The sequence below is a fragment of the Thermobia domestica genome, chromosome 10 (assembly GCF_964235325.1).
Source record: "Thermobia domestica chromosome 10, izTheDome1.hap1.1, whole genome shotgun sequence".
NCBI lineage: Eukaryota > Metazoa > Arthropoda > Insecta > Zygentoma > Lepismatidae > Thermobia > Thermobia domestica.
Genome location: NC_137463.1, coordinates 108,423,430 through 108,443,791, shown reverse-complemented (window position 1 = coordinate 108,443,791; position 20,362 = coordinate 108,423,430). Strand labels below are relative to the sequence as shown.

Below are 20,362 nucleotides of genomic sequence, written 5' to 3'. Positions count from 1 at the left end.
GAGAGACAGTATCCAAGATAATGATGGACTGCAAAGTCACTTAAAACCACATCGACGAAGAGAAACAGTGGCCCGAAGAAAATACTTGGTCCGCCTAGCATTAAGGCAAGTGTCACTCAGAACTGTCGTTGAAGTGCAAGTGGCAGAGGAACTCAAGCAGCACCTGTATCGACAATTACAGCTCGCCGCGAGTTACATGACATGAGTATACGTGATCGAGTTCCACGAGCGAAACCGCTGGTAATTGATCATAACGCTGTAGAAAGACACCAAAAGTGCCGTGAACATGGAACATGGACCGCTGATGACTGGGAAAGTGATATGGTTGGATGGGACATCGTTTACTGTGTTTTTGTGGTGGACGCCTATGGAAGCATATGATCCACAGTGTCCCAGCTCAACCATGAAACATGGCGATGGCTGTGTGAGGTTGTAGGCAACAATATCCTGCTTTCGGTAGGTTCTGTGCTGACTTTTACCGGTTGCGTCACTGCTCGCAATAATGTGTGGCGGACCCACAAAGAAGCATAGTTTAGGGAATGATGTGAATCATATGGTCCAGATGTTGTTTCCTGTAATAATCCTATATTCCAGGATGTTAATGCATGCATTCACACAGCTGGAGCTGTTGCAGCATGGTTTGAGGAACATCGGGATGAAATTTAACACCACCTCTGGCCTGCCAGATCCCTGCAATTCAACATAATTGCACGTTTGTGACAGGGTTCGATTTGTTAATTTACCAGTGGGTGGGGACAGGTGGATCACAATGTGTAGTGCATTCGCATATACATTAGGGGCAGTGGGGCTTCAAAGTTGTGAGATGGCCAAAAATATTTCCTGGAGCCTCCTCTAATTAGAGTAATATTTTATGTTCAAATTCAAAATTTAGCTAAACTAACATACAATTATCAAAAGTAACAAAACAATAACAGAAAATGTAGTGAAGATAGAGTAAAGATAGAGTAATACAAAACGTACGTACATACAATAAACTAAAGTTGTCCTTTTTTTAAAAGAAAAACATTACTACGTTTTAGTTGAAAAGACGAGATTCATGTGAACATTCTTCGATATTCCTTGGTAACGCACAGCTACCATCAACTCAACACGAGAGAACACTAGAGGGCTCATCTACATCTAACTTGCTGTGAATAACTCTAAAGTTCTGACCCTGCCTATTTCTTTCCTTTTTCTTTAAAGCCAAATGGAACCTATATAACTTCGATTGTTTGAAAATCCAAATTAACCGAAGTGGTGTATTGTTGTCAGTTTAACGCCGGCCCCTATGTGGCTACGACCGATAGAAGAAAGCATCTGTTTTTTTACGCCCAATGAGTAATAAAACTTGATGTCCCAAACGAATCTGTAACGGCGACAGCCGCAGACGAAAAACAAATATGGCATTGAGCCTACAAGCGCGAATGTATGGTAACTTGAATTTCCTCTATACTTGTAATTTTCCACATTGCCTTTATTCCTTGTCAACTACCATTCTATTCTAGTGATAGTGTAGGTTTCCAGTGTTCTCCTGAGATCAAGTTCTCAAGGTCTATTCCTTTATTAGCTATTAAAAAAAAGACTACTGTAGATGATAACACAGACTTGTATTTATTCTTGCCTTTTGGTTACGGAGGCTATAGGGGCCAAAATTTCAAACATATGTTGACTGCAAGAGCAATAAACATTTCTTCCTTCTGTAATGTGATGAACGGCGAAAGAGGGAAAACTCTGGTCAGGGTTGGCTGGTTTAAACCAGCTGGTTTTTTTTTTTAAAAAAATCATCTGGTTTAAACCAAAAAACAAAAAAAAAAAAAAAAAATGTTCGTAAAAGTGTAAGTGTTTGTAAAATCTTGATGAACACACATTTGTAGGTTATCACGTTTCACTCCCGTATATTATTCGTATTATATTCAGACCTAAATTCGCCATTCATTACTCAAAAAGATTATACTACAAAAGCAACTTTTTTTTACGTTTATAAATGTTTATTTTGTGATTTTTTGTAGTTGTTATTATTGTTATGTAATTGCAATCGAAGAAAACTTTAAATATTGTTTCGTTTCAATGTTTACTATTGATAAAATACATCGAAAAAACCGTACTTTTTGTGTGTGTGTGTGGGGAGGGGTCATACAGACCCCACGAGAGGCATTTAGTGAAATAAGTATCTTTGGTATCTATCTATGTATAAATGAGTGAGCCAAAGTGGACTCAAATAATTCGTATCTTTATTCACTTTTCTTATTGATATGCAGATTAAGTCGGTGTATTTCTTTAATTTGGACCAATAAAAGTCGTTGTTAACTAACTTGAACTAAATTAGTTCTTCTGTACTCCGTAATACTTTGAAATTGTTCATATGTAATTCTGTGTAATGGTTTCACTTATGCAACTGTTTATCTTTTTGTCCTGAAATGACTCTTGACAGTTATATTAAGAGGCATGTAAAGATCAGTACAACGTATTTTTATCAGGATTCCTTCGTGAGTGAGTCGGCAGACGTATCGCATTTGTGGCCAATTAGTCCTGGTTCTGAGTTCAAATGGAGGACAATTTCTCTCGGATGTAACTAGAGAAGCGGTTTTTATTCCGCTTTAAGCTTATGTGACCCCTTCCAGCATAACCCGGTTGTTGCATAATAACATCAAGGCGAAACAAACTTATTTATGTCCATATATGATATGAATATATGGAGCAAATAATTTAAACCATAAAAACCTGGTTTAAGCCAAAAAACCGTTTTTTTTTTTTGTTTTTTAATAAAAACCATGGTTTTTGCCAACCCTGACTCTGGTCCACTTGTGCTTTTGCTAGTACCTCAATTGTTTCTTTTCTTGTCGGCGAAAGACGAAACTCATTATTGGTATATTGATGTCCGGTGCTCTGAGTTTCAATGATAAGCTTAAACATCAAATCTCCCCCTTCATCTTTGCTGACAAAGAGGAAGGGGACCTTGCAAATATACTATAGACCTTGAAACAACATGTATCTTTGGTTTTGTTTCCTTTCAAGATTCGTTTAAAAACCCCCAAAATGGTATTTTTATACGAGTAGCTAGCACAAACAAATACAGCCTCATGTACGGGAAAGAAGAAAAGGGAAATGAGACAGAAGAAGCGTCATCCAAACTTAGAAAACAGAATACTCTAAGAGTGTGATTTTTAAATATTTTCCATGATAAAGGAACTAGGTACAGAGAGGGGAAAACCACTATCCCTGGTTGGGACGACATTAGCTAAACCAGAAGCCGGGATAATTTTTCCAGGGGAGGGGGGGATCCCAGGCATCCCCCCTACAAATCGAACACTGGTTTGTGATTAGTTTTAGAAATACGAATCCGGCGCAGGTTTTCGTCTCTAGCCTCTCTTGCGAAACTGGGTGGTTCACGCACGCAAATAGTCTAATATTCCACTCGCTATTAGTTTCGATAGCTTCATTCCACGTCGATTAGAACAACTTTGAGCGCGGAAAGGTAGCCCAACTCCATATTAATTTGGTAAGGTATACCGGTTTGAGGGCGCATAGTGGCCGAACGCCAAATTAATCTGGTAAGTAATACTTTTTTCAAGTGTTTTCTATTAAACTGATAACTATATGTAAATCCTGAATATTTTATTTATTTATTTATTTATTAAATCATAGATCATTTTGTTTTCAATCTGATAATATTAATTTTCGTTCCTTGTAGGGGCCGAGCCATCGTTCAAATGCTACTCAGAAAATAGAACTAAGTTAATAAATTCCTGTCCTAATAATGATGTTAGTCAATGCAGGAGACTGGTTTATACAAATAACTTCACATCTATTGCTACAGAGGTAAGTATTGTTTTATATTTATTGCACTTTTAAAAAATTAAATTGGTGACAACACGCAAATCACTGGTATACAAAATTTTGCTTATTATTATTTCTTGATGAATTTTTATGTATTTTGACCCCCCGAACACGAATCCGGCGCTTATTTTTATGTAGTGTCAATATTTTCAGTGATATAAGCATGTTTTATTTTTCTACCTATACTGGTTTATGCAGTGCAATTTGCGTGCATTTATTTCGATATTCGCTAGGTGGTAGCACATTTGTTATTAAAGATAATTGTTCGGAGTAGCAAACACAGAATATAGATTCTAAAGATTCATGGTAGAATTGTAAATTGATTAAATAGAGTCTAAGCAATAATTAAGCTGTAGCCAATTCTGGTAGTAATGAAATAGTCGCAAAGTGCTGCTTCCACATTTTCCATAGTTATTTTATATTATCGTGTAAGTCTATCTGCGTGTACGTGCGTGTACTTAAATGTCAGTGTAAGTTTCATTGTGTAGTTAATGTATTAGAGCAACATGTCATCGGGTCGTAAGTGCAAGTTACGTGCGGATTCCTTTTGTTATGTGTGTGGATATTATATTGGTCCGAAGTAGGTGAAACATAGGATTTTGCCTGGAACAAAATTTAGCGCAGCCTATAAAGCGTACTTCGGAATGGCGGTTGGGGGATCTTGACATGTCATGGGCCCCACATGTGTCTTGTGGTAATTGCAGGTCGACGTTGGAACATTGGTTGTCTGGGAATAGGAAAAGCATGACGTTCGCCATTCCTCGAGTATGGAGAGAACCTACCATGATGATGATTGTTATTTTTGTATGATCGACTTGACGCACTACAAGAAAGGCAAAAACAGACGTCAGCTACAATACCCAAACATATCATCCTCCCGAGCACCTGTTCCGCATAGTAAAGAACTCCCTATTCCCTCACCTCCGCCTCAAACGGTTTTCAGTGAAGAAGCAGCTCATTCCGACAGTTCAGATAGTTCGTTCGTTTTGGAAGATAGTGAGAAACCTCATTTACTGAACCAAAAAGAACTAGATGATCAGATTAGAGATCTACAATTACCGAAAAATAAGTCCGAATTGCTAGCATCACGACTCAGAGTGGAACTTTCTACTTCCTTCCTGCAAAATATCTAAGTACAGAAGCAGACACCAACGTTCTTCGGTTTATTTTGCTGTTGAGGATTTATTGTGCTACTGTACATATATCGTTGGTCTTTTTAGGGCAGTTGGCTTTCAATATGAACCAAAGGAATGGTGACTGTTCATGGACAGTTCGAGTATTAGTCTGAAGGCTGTTATTTTGCACAACGGAAACCAGTATCCTTCAATCCCTGTTGCATATTCCATCCACATGAAGGAAAGTTATTCAAGTGTGAACCTGATGTTGGAGAAAATTAAATATGAAGAACATCAATGGGACATGTGTAGGGATTTCAAAATTATTGGTTTTCTTCTTGGGTTGCAAAGTGCTACCATTCCTGCTTTCTATGTCCGTGGGACAGTCGGGCAACTAACCAGCATTATGATCAAACCGTGTGGCCTGAAAGGACGGAGCTTATTCCAGGAACATGTGATAAATGAAGCATTAGTGCCCAGGGAGAAGATTCTCATGCCAACATTACATATTAAGCTGGGATTGGCAAAACAATTTGTGAAAGCTCTGGATCACAATTCACCTGCCCTACAATGTATCAAACAAATATTTCCAGATTTATCAGAGGCAAAAGTTCTGGCTAGCATTTTTACAGGGCCTCAGATTTGTGTCATGCTTAATAGTGTTACACTTAAACAAAATATGACGGAGTTGTAAAGAAACACTTGGGAGGCCTTTCATAACTTGGTGACGAGATTTCTTGTGCATAACCGAAGTGAAGCGTTTGATCACCAAGTTAAGACACTCACTAATCAATATCGAGCATCGTGATGTAGAATGTTTTTAAAATTACATATGCTTCATTCACAATTGGATTTCTTTAGGGAGAATTTAGGAGATGTTAGCGAAGAGCACGGGGAACGTTTTAATAAGGACATTCAGGTAATGGAAAGCAGATACCAAGGAAAGTGGGACTGTGCAATGATGGGTGATTATATTTGGTATTAAATAATGTTTACTATTGATAAAATACATCGAAATGCCGTATTTTTTAAGGGGGGGGGAGGTCATACAAAACCCACGAGAGGCATTTATTGAAATCAGAAGTATCTTTGGTATCTATTTATGTATAAATAGGTCAGAGCCACAGTGGACTCAAATAATTCGTATCTTTGTTCACTTTTCTTACTGATATATAAATTAAGTCGTTATTTCTTTAACTTGGACTAATAAAAGTCGTAGTGAACTAACTTGGACTAAATTAGTTCTTCTGTACTATGCAGTATTTTGAAATTGTCCATATGTGATGAGTCTGTATAATGGTTTCACTTGTGCAACTGTTTGTTTTTGTCCTTCTGAAATGACTCTTGACAATTATATTAACAAGTATGTAAAGATCAATACAATGTACTTTTATTAGGAGTCCTTCGTGAGTGAGTTGGCAGACGTGTCGTATTTGTGGCCAGTTTGTCCCGGTTTCGAGTTTAAATGGGAGACAATTTCTCTCGGATGTAAGCCGAGAAGCGGTTTGGATTCCTCTTTAAGCTTATGTGATACCTTCCAGCATAACCCGGTTGTGGCATAATAACATCAAGGCGAAACAAACTTATTTCTGTCCATATGTGATATAAATAGAGAGCAAATTATTAATTAAAAAGAAGCTTAAATAAAAAAAAAAAAACTTTTTTTTTTCAATAAAAACAATTTTTTTGCCAATCCTGTTTCAGCACATTAATTGACACTCCTCTGGTGTAAGTATCAAGAAAACAAATAATTTCTGAAACAATAGGATTAAAAAATATAAAATCTCCTTGGGTTTCGAAATATTGGAGAACTTGCTCCTATATATTGAATAAAATCTTGGAAAGTGAGGTTTTTCGTCTTTGATTGTAAAAAGTCAGTATAATTATTGAAATCGACAGTCTTTGTTTACTAGAAAAAAATATGGCATCGTTGTAAGCAATTACAGTTATACTGTGTTGCTTTAAAATCGGCGGTTTAAACTCATGGATGTATCTCCTTCTAGGTCCTACTTGCATCCGTGCTTTGTTGTCCTCATTGTAGGTAGCTATTAGAAACGTTAATTATGCTTCAGTACTGACAGTCCAGTCTCTGCGTATTTAATACATATATTCCAAAAATATGTAAATGAAATTAAAATAGTTATTTTATATAAGAAAATCTCTAAAAAATACTATCATAGCAGGCATTGATAAAATCTAATTTCTTATGATGTCAGCACCACTATAGGTATCGTCTGAAAGAATAACTATAAGTAAGTCACATTTTCATAAACATAAAATCATATTTTCTCTCTGTGCTTGGTATACAATATAATTTATAAAGTGCTGATTGCCGAAACTGGTCTGATTTTAAGTGTGGTTAGGGTTACCATATGTCAACATTTATGCGGATATATCCTATTTTAGAGGAAAATTTTCCACCAACACATTTTTCGAAACTCCCTGACATATATGCATTTTCTAAGCTCAGGTGCATTGTCATTTCAATTTCAAACATTTCACACATAAAAATACGTTTGCTTTTTGTATTCAGAGAAGGAATTCCCAGATCTACTGAAAACTGTAGACACAGTCAACATGACGCTATGTAAATACTCATGTTCAATGATTTTTCATAAAGAACCACGCCCAATCCTTATGGAAATTGGATTTCGGTAGAATTTGCTTGAAACCCTGATATGTTGTAGATATTGTGATCCTGAGAGAAAGTCTCAATAGGCACAACCAAACCATCACTGACCGTTTAAGCCACTGCGGGGGCACAAGAAAATAACGATTTTCTGGGATTGTGATGAAATTGTCTAAAACCGTGAAAAGGTTTAGATCTCATCCTGTTCCACAACTCGGAAAAGAGATGGGGAGAGTAGCAGCCAACACCATTTAAGCATAGATAACATCCCGATGTTCATCTTGTGGGACAAAGGAAAGCCCTGAAAAACCCTAGATAAGATGACCGGCCCGGGCCGAACCTCCCGAATCCGAAGAAATTGTCTACGAACTGACCTACCGTTGCTTGCTAGCCAGAAATTAATTTTTATCAGGATCACGACATCTACAACATATCACAGTTGCACTTATTTTCACCGAAATCCAAACTATCGTTAAACTCGGCTTTTTTTCAAAAATCGGGACCTGTAGTAGCCAAACAGTCAATAATTGATGTTTGTGCCCATTAAGATTTTTTCTCACGATGAGAAGATCTAAAACATATCACAGTTTCATCTATTTTCACCGAAATCCAGAACATCGTTGTACACTGCTCTTTTCAAAAAAATGACCCTGTAGTGACCAAACGATTAGTGGTTCGTAGTTATGGCCAATGAGACTTTTTTCAGGATCACAATATCTGCAACATAGCACGGTTTTAAAGAATTACACCGAAATCCAGAATACCATTACCTTCTGCTGTTGTCAAAAAATGACCTTCTAATGGCTAAACGGTCAGTGATGGGTGGTTGTACCTGTTGAGACTTTTTCTCAGGATCACAATATCTACAATATATCATAGTTTCAAGCAATTCCACCGAAATCCAAATTTCCATAAGGATTATGCGGGGTCCTTTCAAATTGTCATAATATTTTTAAAAGCAAAAACTTATTGTGTTGAAAGTTTATATATGGTTAGCCAAATGGAAGTGTTTCCGTATTTCAGAATATGATAATCCAAAGTATAATTCTTGATGGATTTAGACGATACGACGTTATTGTTGTTACAGTTGTATTTGTTCGAAATAAAAACTTAATTGTACTAATTCAGTCTTTTCTTTTTTAATATAATAGTTATCGAGTATAAGGGTCCAAATACAAAATTCTCCGGTAGAATGTATTGAAGATATTTTTTTTTTCAATATAGAATGGAATGTTCTATTGGAATTGGGAACTATGCTTATAGTGTAAAAAACATGCGAAACAATCTACGAATGATTGGTAGTGATCAAGACTTATAATAGTGGGACAGACTACGGAGGATGATCTTGGGACGCTAATTCTAAAGTAAACGACTTTAGAAGAGTTCCCTCTTGGCAAAAGGGTTAACAACCCAGTATAGTGATTACGATAAATTCGTTCAGTCTCCGATGTGGGCTCATGTATTTCAGATTTTATCCACTCATGTAAGTTCGGTAAGATATGATGAACTCTAAATAAATTGAGCAAAAACAAACCATTAGAAATATAGCAGTTGACACGAAATGTTAGTTTAATTGTGTAACATAATTAACACAGTTTATTAGAGGACTCAAAATTTATGTACTTCACGTAGCATTCTGTTAACTCCCCTTGTTCCCTATATTGTATTGTTGTATTGTTTTTATTTTTCATCATCATATATATATATATATATATATATATATATATATATATTCGATTTTGATTAATTTCTGTTTCATTGTAATTTTTTTGAAGTGGAACCTAGTCTGTAATGGCGCTTACGAATTGGAACTGGCTCAGTCTGTGTATATGGCTGGCGTAATGATCGGTGCATTTTTGCTGGGACCTGTATCAGATGCCTTCGGCCGTTTAAAAACTATGATTTTCTCTTTGCTTGGAATGGTAGCATTCGGCATTGTCAGCTCAGGAGTATCATCATACACCATTTTTATCACAGCAAGGTAAATAGAATAAGTAATATATATATATGATTTTCATTTTAATATATAACAATTTATACAAAGCATTTTTATATATATTTTTCTTTTTGCGTAATAAACTGATAAATTTAAATTTGCGTAAAAATTTATAAATTTTGTCTATTTTCAGCAGCGAGGGGAAATTTATTCTAATAATTTCATGAAATAGTCCAATGAAATCCATAAATCTGCGATTCTATTTCATATTATTATTATTATTATTTTACGTAGGTATGAATTCCTCCATCTAATAAACATATGATTATGATAAATAAAGCAGAAAAAAATAACATGACAAATGTATTAAAAAGTACTATCTTTGTCATTCTACAGATGTCTAAACTTGTAGCTGTTCTTGATTGTTTTTATATAGAGCCTTTTTTAAAGTGTTTTAATATAAGAAAGATCTAGTCTGAGTCGAGTGTGCCTTATGAAGCCTACATTACTGAATTCGCAATGTTGTCAAGAAACAAAGAAATGTGGAAAGAAATTACGCAGTTTACAAAATGAATCTTTCTTTATAGCAAAAATCATGAGAACTTAATTTTGCATAGTGTGAAATTACATTATGTGAATTATAACTTACATTGCAGCTAAATAATATGAGTCCAGATAGTTTCTAAACTATGTGAACTTTCCACGTTCTTGAGTTTAATGAAGTACGTGGGACGGTACGAAAGGGAACAAGAGTAATTTTACCAGTAGGCTCATTATATACCTGAAATGCCCATTAAAAATTACTTACACCAAAAGTTCTAAAAATCAAATGATTATAAACGTTTCGGGGAAAAGTTGTGCCTTCTTTCTTACATATCTTTTCAGAAAACGAACGTTGTCTGGAATTACATCTACTTCCAATACTCATTAGGTAAAGGTAATTCGATGAAAAAGTTCTGGAGATAAAATAATAATAATAATAATAATAATAATAATATAATTAAAAGTAATGGTAGTCTAAGATTAAGCAGATAACTAATGGGAGGTAGTTTCACAGTGTTATATATAAACTGAAGAAAACAATAACTTTTTGTGGAAAGTTCACAATCAGATAATTTTGGATACTTTTAATGAATAACAAATATGCATCCTATCAAATTAAGTAACTAGAGATGCCATTCATGAACCTGTCACTCTGCTGGAAAGAACCTATATCTTCTTCTAGGAAATGCAGCTCGGCTCTTAGTTCTTGTGATAAGCAAAACCCGCAGAAAAAAGAAAGAAAGAAAAAAAAAAAAAACTAAGGCTGCTCCGATACCATCTGAAATGACCGGCAGCACTACGATTTAGCGACGAATAGGTGGTCAACGCGTCGCGTCACCCTACCTTTAACAGGTGTATCAGGAGCTTTTTGCATTTAGTGACAATCATATCTTTATTCACGTGACTCCAATATGCCTCACGACGCTTTGTGAACAATAATTGAATCAATGAGTGGAAAAAGGAGAACATTCCCCAACACGTTACTTTTGTAAAACGAAAAGTAAAACTGCTTACCGGAAATACCATTGCTTATATAAAAATATTTGTGTTAGAGATTTGTAACGTCTGTTAGGACCTTTCATTTCCCAAAATTCCAAAAACGTAATGGGATTGGATATTTAGTTTTAGAGAAATTGTTATCGTGGAATGTTATCCTTTATTTTTGGAATGTTGTTCTTTTTCCACTCACCGATTCAATTGGTGTTCACCGGCCCGTAATCAAACACAGGACCTTTCTGACATGAGTCCAACGGTCTAACCACTAGACTACAGAACTCCCGAAGCTCATAGAGAATGCAATAAAATCTCAGGTGTATTTAATTTCTGTAGTGTCAGCTGTACGAATAATCTCAAGTAATGCGTAGTGCATTGGTCGGTATTGTTTAGAACCTAAAGGGACAATTTAGAGTTCTCAAGAGGGCAGTTCTTGCTGACTTTTAACAATTTATGAAAAATCACAACTGTATTGGCATGAAGGAAAGAAATGCTATAGTACTTTTTGTTGCAAAAATTGTTCACTTCGGTAATAAATTATGATCAGAGATGCACTACATTTTGCTATCGCACTTCCGTGATTTTTGTATATCAAACTCATGTGAATATCCTGAAATAGGACTCTAGTATATACAATAGTGGAAACATGATCTTGTAACATCGCCCCCATTCGAACGAAATGCGCACCAAAGAGTGTGTGTAGAGAGCATGCTGGTCTTAGTTCGAAGGTCCCAGCATACCATATAGGGCAGGTTAATGCAGTATCTGTCAAGAGCATGCTTTTAATAGTTTGAGGTTCGTCGGACAACACGGCGAGCAGAGTTATGTGAAACACTTCGCGTTTGCAATTGCGGTGTGCAATTACGTGACTATAATGGCTGTCTAATGGAAGTTTTAAGAGAGTGAATGTTCTTTTCACGTAATTGCCTTTGCCTGGATCATGACTTTACTATAGTTCATCGATTATGTGTACACAGCGGGTGAGAGCAGGCTGGACAGAAGAATTGTTCGTAGCTCCTTGATTGACAGAATGAGGACCTCCAGTGGAATCAAAGCTATCGTAGCCTCTTACTCCATATGAGCGAACGATCCTCCCGCACATTTTCTCCTGACACTTTTTCATTGATAAGAATGTTTTCTGTGGTATAGTCGCCGCGGCCAATGCATTCCCAGCCTTTGTATTCAACCAAGATATCTTCTAGAGACCGCAACTCTCCTAACAGGCCTAACCGGTACATTCATGATGTATTTGTGACGTGTGGTTGCCATCACTACTAAACTGAAGGAGCTTCGTTGCAATATCTCTTCAGGTGAAAACAGAACGTGGTTCATATCAATGGTGTGCCGCTTCCATTGACACTGCTTGGATATGGTCTGGCCGTGGCAGCTTATCGGGAGAAAGTACCGTGGTAAAACGAATGGAAGGCGATTTCAGAAATGCAGTATGTATTCGTGTGCTCATGGTGGTAATCGATATAGGCCTACCTGACTTTCTAGTATATGGGACACTAAAGACTACGTCCTTCTTTCCTTTGCTCTTCATTCAGAGGAGCTATGAAGAGTGTGTTGTGTATTCGTAGGAACTCCTCTACTAGGATAACTCTTCGTTCTTACATCCATAAAATGCACTACCCAAAATAAAATAGTTACTGTTAATGTGTAGTTTTTTTTTTATCTATGATACATGTTAGTTTCCTTATAGTTTCTAGTTAAAATTTGTTTTATGTTAGATTCTTTGTAGGTTTGTGCTGTGCCGGTAACATTTTATCATCATTTGTCCTAATGAACGAGCTTATTGGATCCTCCAAAAGAGCCTTCTGTGGAACAATTTTTCAAGTATTTTTTGCGTTAGGAATTGTTGTGTATTCTGCTATGGCATGGATGGTCACCAATTGGAGAGTGCTTACTTTGATCAGCGCAGGAAGTGGATCTTTCCTTTTGCTTCTCTACTTGTAAGTTGTTATTATTATTATTATTATTATTATTATTATTATTATTATTATTATTATTATTATTATTATTATTATTATTATTATTATTATTTCACTAATTATATATCTACTGTTGTCGAACAATCATGCAAAAATAGTTGTAATCTGCACAATTTTTTAGCGTCTTATACATTTGCATAGAATAACTTATTGAAGGCTATGATAACTTTATAAATCCTTCACATGTGTTTCTGTAATGCATAACGTAATAATTACGTGAGAATTCTCGAATGCATATACAATTTTGAGTAGTCGTTCAAACTCGAGAACTGATACCTGATATTAGATTATGGATCGGAAGTGTTTGGAGATCAGTTAGCGACAGTTGTAGAAAATTATAACTGAAACTAGTAGATGTATTAGCCAAACAAGTAACGTGAAATAAGAGGTCGTATTAGTGGAATTGATTCATATCATAATCAGAGATGTAACTTGGATTTTCAGCGCCCAGGGACAAAGTTTTTTTTGCGATCTCTCGTGTCTAGGTGTGAGCGATAAGGGAGTCCGTCATGCTTCCCTGAAATTTTTGTGTTTTAGAAGATGAAACCTTTCATTTCGTGGCTTATTTTTAGGCTATGGAATAGATGAAGAAATATAAAATAATTAAGGTAACAATAGTACTTTGAAGATATGCTTTTGATGTAACTTCAACGAAAAATCCTAGATGTAATTAGGTAACTTCAAACTGTAATTATGTAGCTACCTTTGCTGCTGCAAATTGATCGACTAGTTCCTCAACCGGCAACCTTCTGCTTCAGTAAAGCGAAAGCTAACAATCTTTCCTGTTGTATGAATGATCTCAAATAGGACAGGATAAGTTTTAACTTACGTAGAAGATCTTTTACAATTGACAGTGGATGGTGCAATAGTCAGGAAAGTCTGAAGATCAGCCTTTCAGATTTGGAAATAGATCACCCCCCATACTGCACAAAGCGAAGCAGGTCTTTTGGTATAGAAAGCTTAACATCAGCCCTTGTCATGAATAGCATTATTCGCTGAAAATCTTCAATTTATCCAAGTCTGTGTCATAAGTAAAAGCTTCCCATAAAAATAAATCTCTGTTTCAAGTTATTTTTATTCGTTGTGTACATCAGTTTCTTTACGTCTAATAGAAAACCAAAACTAGTCTATTTTCAAGCTGAAGAATCTGTTTCCCATTTGTGGTCTATTGTTGAATCATACTTTTCATCAGTTGTAGTATTTCATTTTCATCTATGAGCCCTATGTCTCGTTTGTTTCTTCAGGCATTTTCTTATACTCGTTACTTGTAGTTTATATTGATTTGATTTGAGTGGCCTCCCTTTCAGTATTGAGGCTATTTGATACGTAGACCTACAGCTTATCATGGGATCCGAACAGTTGAGCTCCCAACAGGACTCGAACCTGCGTTTGTAGCATATGTAGTCCATATCAATTGAGGCAAGAGGGAGGGTACTTCGATAGTCTTTAACGTATGTTAAAATTCAGGACAAAGTAAGAAGCCTGTTTGTTAAAAGAAAGAAAGAAAAAAAACACTTAAAAATACAGGTTGCCAAAGATGTGCCTCGGGCATCATTTCCCTTCTGCGATTTTCTGCAAAATATTAGATTAAAGACTAGTTGCGTTTAGTTTTATTTGGAAATACGTTTCCAAGTTCTCGTTCTGTAGTATTCTTATTTATTTATTTATTTAATTATTTATTTATCTTCAAAAATTTTGGTTTTGTGACTGTTGATCAGTATTATATTCCCTGGAAAGAAGAATTTTCACTTTTGAGTTTAATGGTTTTATGAACAGTATTCAAAATTGGACGGTTTATGCATCAATTGACCAAGCGCCATTTTGCGATTTTTCTAGTTTTACATCAGTGTGTAGGAAACAATGTAAATAATGTTAAAAAATGTTTGAAATTCTACTATTTGTTTAAACTTTCAGGAAAAACTATTCGACCAACTGCCAAGTACTGGATCGTAATGAGAACATGTTTTTATTTCCTTCAATATCTCAGAACCGTGTTTTGGCGCTTGGTCAATTGATGCATAACACTGTCCATTTAACTCCCGCTGTTAATGTCTTAATTACAGCGTTCTTAATTTATTTATTTATTTTAGTTTTAAGAGTTACGAAGCTCTAATTCTGTTCTGTTAATTTAATCAATGACCGAAACGTTATCTTTCCTGCAATTTAATGTCCCTAAACTCGCTGAAAAAACTCAGTTGGCGTGTTTTTCTTCATCGCAGTGCTTTGTTTCTAAATGTTGTTAGTTTTGCAGGCTTCATGCATTCATTCAACAAAACACTCCATAACACGAAACACACTGTGGTTTCTGTTCACTTTCGTCATCGGACCAAGTAAATCCTAATTCAAATAAGAACTATCATATTTTTTATTGTATGTTATCTTTGAATTACATGTTTCAACTTCTATAGGAGAGTCACATTTACGTACTCTCCATAACACTTGTTCCACAGTCAGAATTAGCTTCACTTACACATGTTCTCTTTCCGGAGTCCATGTTCTAAGCCACTATTCCATTATTAAAACTCATAGAAAATATATTAAAACTGGAGTTAACTGACAGCACACTTTGCCCAACTTCAGCTCAACACTTTTGTAGATCTGAGTTTCGATTGACAGAGGAAGTCTGTTAATAAATAACAAGAAATAATAACCCGTTTGTTGAAATCTGGATACCATATTTTACTTCAAATAGCAAGGGAAAGGAAAATAATAAAACCTTTGTTTATTTCACCGGCATTTGTTTCCCTTCTTTCTGCAAATCAGTTGTTGTCACCACGTCCTGCGGTCCTTTCAAGTTACTGATAAATATATATATCCCTAATCATATCCTGGAAATACCAGATTTTTGTCTAATTATTGAATATGTTTCATAATTTTAGAATCTAAAGCGGAGATACGAATAGTATACTGGGTTGAAATATTAGAAGATATTTAAAAATCTGACTTTGTTTCTATTTTATGTGAAAAATATTTACTCAGTTATTTTGAATTTGTTTTATGATATTTTGAATTCTGTTTGCAGACCAACTGCACCATCTTCTCTGATCAGATTCAGAAACGCTGTTCTAGAAAATTCTGGAACCATCCAGATAACCCCAGAATGTAACAGACCCTTCTAGAGGATTCTGAAACTATTCAGATAATATTGTGTGTTTGGCCTAAAAAGGAGAACACATGAATTCATAGTTAAGTTGTCAACAGGCAGTTCACTAAATTAGTGGTCCAACAGTATCCATAAGCTTTTGTGAGAATACTGATGATTGAGTTGTAGGGTGGGACCGTAGGAGAATGAAGTGTGCTGATTATTTGTATATCCATAAAAGTGATATATAAGACTAGAAGAAGAAAATACTTTTTCCAGGTTGGGAATAAGAATGTTTATCTCAAGACTCTGTTTCAAAATCAATGTTTCCATTGATAACTTTCTTTGTTCTAAATGCTTTGACCGAATACCAACCGTGACACTAACTGAACAAGGAATTTACCATAGTGTGGATGAAAATTTTGTATCTGCATAAAAATTACATTCCCTGAATCAGTTAGCTATAGAGTTTAATGTTACTCCTGTTAAGAAACAATGGTTAGTGAAGTCAAGTTGTAAGCTGTACGCCTCAAGAAAGCACAGCGAAATTACTGCAGCTCTTGGGGAGTACAACAAATCAAAACTGACCAAACTCTTCAAAATAAAAATTCCATCTTCCGAAGAAAATGAACCAAAATAAGCTTGTGCAACTTATCAAGAATTCATATCAAATATCAACTCAGCTGTTGATTCATGTGAATCCTACAATAAAAAGGCTCAACTTCTAACAATTATCCCAGTGCCCCTGTGAGGTACACATTTTGCCCCACATTCCATCTGCAACAAAATACATAGTAAACAAAACAAGAAATGTAAAGTTTGTAAAAGGAGTGTGTGGAAAACCAGATCCCTATTATGGTCATCCTGTGAATGAAACACACATTCATATTGCACAGTCACTTTATCTTAAAGATAGATGGGATTGATTTCACCAGAGCGCCAACAAAAGAAGATACTATAACAGTTATAGGAGAAGAAACTGGTGGAAGTGAAAGATAGAGCACCCGCAGCATTAAAAGAAACTTTCGCTATATATCAGGAGGAACATTGAGTATTCCACATTGGAAGATAAAAAATTTTATGCATTGCGACCTAAGTGGGTGGTTCCATATGCACCTACAGATATTTGATTGTATGTGTATTGTGCCAACTTTGAATTTTGCGAAGTAACTTTGAAGAACTTACTTGAAGGCGTGATATATGGATGTGTGAAGTCGTTAGTAGTCTGTGATGTATGAGAGACCTGTTTGTTTCGGGAATGTGGTGACTTCCTTGGAAAAGGTGAACTCTCCTTACAGATACTTGGTCTAGAAGACAGAGCTGACAACTTTTCTGGGATTACATATGCAACATAAGAAGAAAATACTCGTTAAGAAAACTGTTGCTATTGATACATTCATTGACGAACTTGCGAAATGGAAGTGAAAGCAGTAACACATCAACACCTGAAGAAATTGTAACAACAACAAATTGCAGAAGTGAAGGGACGTGTAGAGGTTTAACAACCATGTTTAGTGCTTCATTGTGATTCTGCTGAGAACTGGTCTGTGATTCTGCCACAAGAAGCACAAGGGTATCACTGGAGTAATGATCAAGTTTCAATGTTGGAGTCCCATATTTTCAAGAAAAGATTACAAGTGTTGCAGTTATAAGGTCTGACATAGAACATGAATCAGGATATGCAGTATTGTCAAAACGCAAAATTGTTCAAAAACTGCAATCACAAGCAGAGATCATTATTATTTCTGATGGTACTCCTAGTCATTTCGAAAATTGTTACCAACTGTTTGGATTAACGAAGTCGCTTGTCCAAATAGAGTAGGTATATAGTGTTGCTGGTCATAGGGACAGGCCTTGAGACAGTGGGGACTGCTGTAGCACCACGCTACCAAACACTTTCCAGCCCAAGTACAGCTGCAATTTAGAATAGCAAGGATTTTACAAGAGTGTAAAGTCCCATACATCAACAGCCCTCATCCTATTGCCCAGGGAGGAAGTTGAAGAACTGCCAGCAGAAAATAGAAGAATGGTCCAACTAGACCTACCTTTGTTCAAGAATTCAGATGTCACATGCACATTCAGGTGTCATATGCCGCGACTCACAATGATGGGGGGAACCTACATTGCACGAATGTTAGAGTAAGAAAGAAATTTCATTTGTCCAACCAAGATTCCAGAAGTGGCAGGAGAATATTCAAATTCACAACGATATTTGTAGCCAGTGTGTAACTGTGACTTGCAGAGGTTATAGATATTCCTTGTAAGTTAAATGAAATTGTCGTGAACTTTATGCTACCACATGGATCGGCTACTGGATATAGATTTCCACGTGCAAGATAGCAACATTACCACAAGTGCTCACTTCCAGTTCACGATGTTTTGAAAATTGTGGGTGCCCCAGTTCTTATTGGTTCAACAGGAAGGCATCACTCGATATCAAAGAAAGATAGTGATGCAGTTGAATACATATTTAGTTCATTGAATTGCTAATTTCAGTCTCAAGCAGACTGCCCAGAAATGGTATGCTTTGGAACCAGTAATATATTTTTGAACTTAGACATATATTTTGGAAGCTTTAATATCTTGGAAAGCTGTGTCTGTTACTTAGCTTTATGCAGAGTTAAAAATGTCATGATATCAAATAGATTCTGATTTCATGAGACCAATATGTGAGAATGTGGTAACGGAATCTGATTTAGTGTATGATAAAATTTTCCATTGTTTATAAATCCTGTTCAACTCAAAAATGGAAATACTCCTTTTCAGGGCATGTAGCGCTGTATAGTATTGAACAGCAGTTACACAATCAAAATTTTTAAACTTTTGAAATATATATATATATATATATATATATATATATATATATATCGGCGTTAATATATATAGTACACATTTTTTTCTTTCTTCAAAAAGGAGTTCGATAAGGGTACAGGATGAACACTTACTTTCAAACGCAGGACACCATTTTAATTAGTAAATTATCTTTCAAATAAAGCAAAGTATTTTGAGCTGTTCCGGAGATGGAACATTTTAACATTGCTGAAATTCGCAAGTGAGAAATGGTGCCATCTTTGGCGGCCTATATCTCAGGCTAGGAATTTTTTTGTATAATAATAAAATAATAATAATAAAAACAGGTTTCTTACGTTGTCCTGAATTTTAACATCTGTTAAATTCAGTAACACCTGAGACTATCATTTTCTTCTTTACCTGTCTGAATTGATCTCGACTATGTCAGTTGCAAGAAAATATCTCTCACCTCTGGTATTTCACTGTAAACCATTCAATACAAAATCAGTTTTACAGTGTTAATAATAAACCAAGTGGGGATTTCAGTACGGTGATAAGAAAAAAATATTAATTATACATACGTGCCCAAGACATCAGAAAAGTCAACACATTTAAGTTGAAACCATCACTGTTAAGTGTTTCTATATCCATGGCTCTTAAACAAAGTTTTCTGAATTTATTTTTTATTTATTTATTTATTTATTTATTTATTTAGTTTTAAGGAGGTCCGTTTTTACCATGGATCAGTTCCTAAACTTTGATATGGGTCATTCAGAATCATCTTGTATATGCATCTATTTGATAAAGCAGTCCAGTCAATGAGTATGAATTCAAAGTTCTGCAGTAAAATTGTATGTATTAGCTATTTTCACCACAACCATATTTCCACTGAATAAAATGTATACCTTTGTATTTCCCCCTGCTTTGATCAGAAGTTTGATAAGAATATAAGGCTAACCAAGATTATTTGCTCATTGACGTTTCTACTCTAGAAATATCGTTTGCATACCATAATGTTCTCTAATTAAGAATAATTCATTTAGATCGGAAATGCATATATATATGTGATGAAGATGCTTGTGCTTATTCTAAGCTCGCCATACTTTGTTTTTATCACATTCTGTTTTACATGATTGAGAATGCGTGCACTTATTTATTTATGTTAATTTCAGCTACATTCCAGAAAGTCCTCGGTGGCTATTGATTCACGGGAGAGCAGAAGAAGCTAAGAAGATTCTCAAATATATCGCGAAGAAAAATGGAAGCTCATTCAAAAAACAATTCGATATTCAAGTTTCGAACGACGTTCATTCTCGAAAGGAGAGTATGTTTGAAATTTGCAAACATAAAGTTCTGTTGGGAAGAACGTTAATCCAGATGTATTCATGGTGAGTACAGAATCTTCAAACTTTTGTCTAACATACCTCTTATCTGATCTTTTATCTT

At 35.5% G+C, this 20,362-nt stretch overlaps 1 protein-coding gene across 1 annotated transcript in view; it reads left to right on the top strand.

The window, feature by feature from the left end:
• Positions 1-20,362, top strand: part of LOC145662645 (solute carrier family 22 member 15-like) — an 87,822-nt gene that overhangs the window by 13,879 nt on the left and 53,581 nt on the right. Inside the window, exons 3-6 of the mRNA XM_081728427.1 lie at positions 3,692-3,819; positions 9,357-9,562; positions 12,784-13,005; positions 20,089-20,304. Coding sequence (XP_081584553.1) covers positions 3,692-3,819; positions 9,357-9,562; positions 12,784-13,005; positions 20,089-20,304 — 772 coding nt within the window. The remainder of the gene's footprint in view (positions 1-3,691; positions 3,820-9,356; positions 9,563-12,783; positions 13,006-20,088; positions 20,305-20,362) is intronic.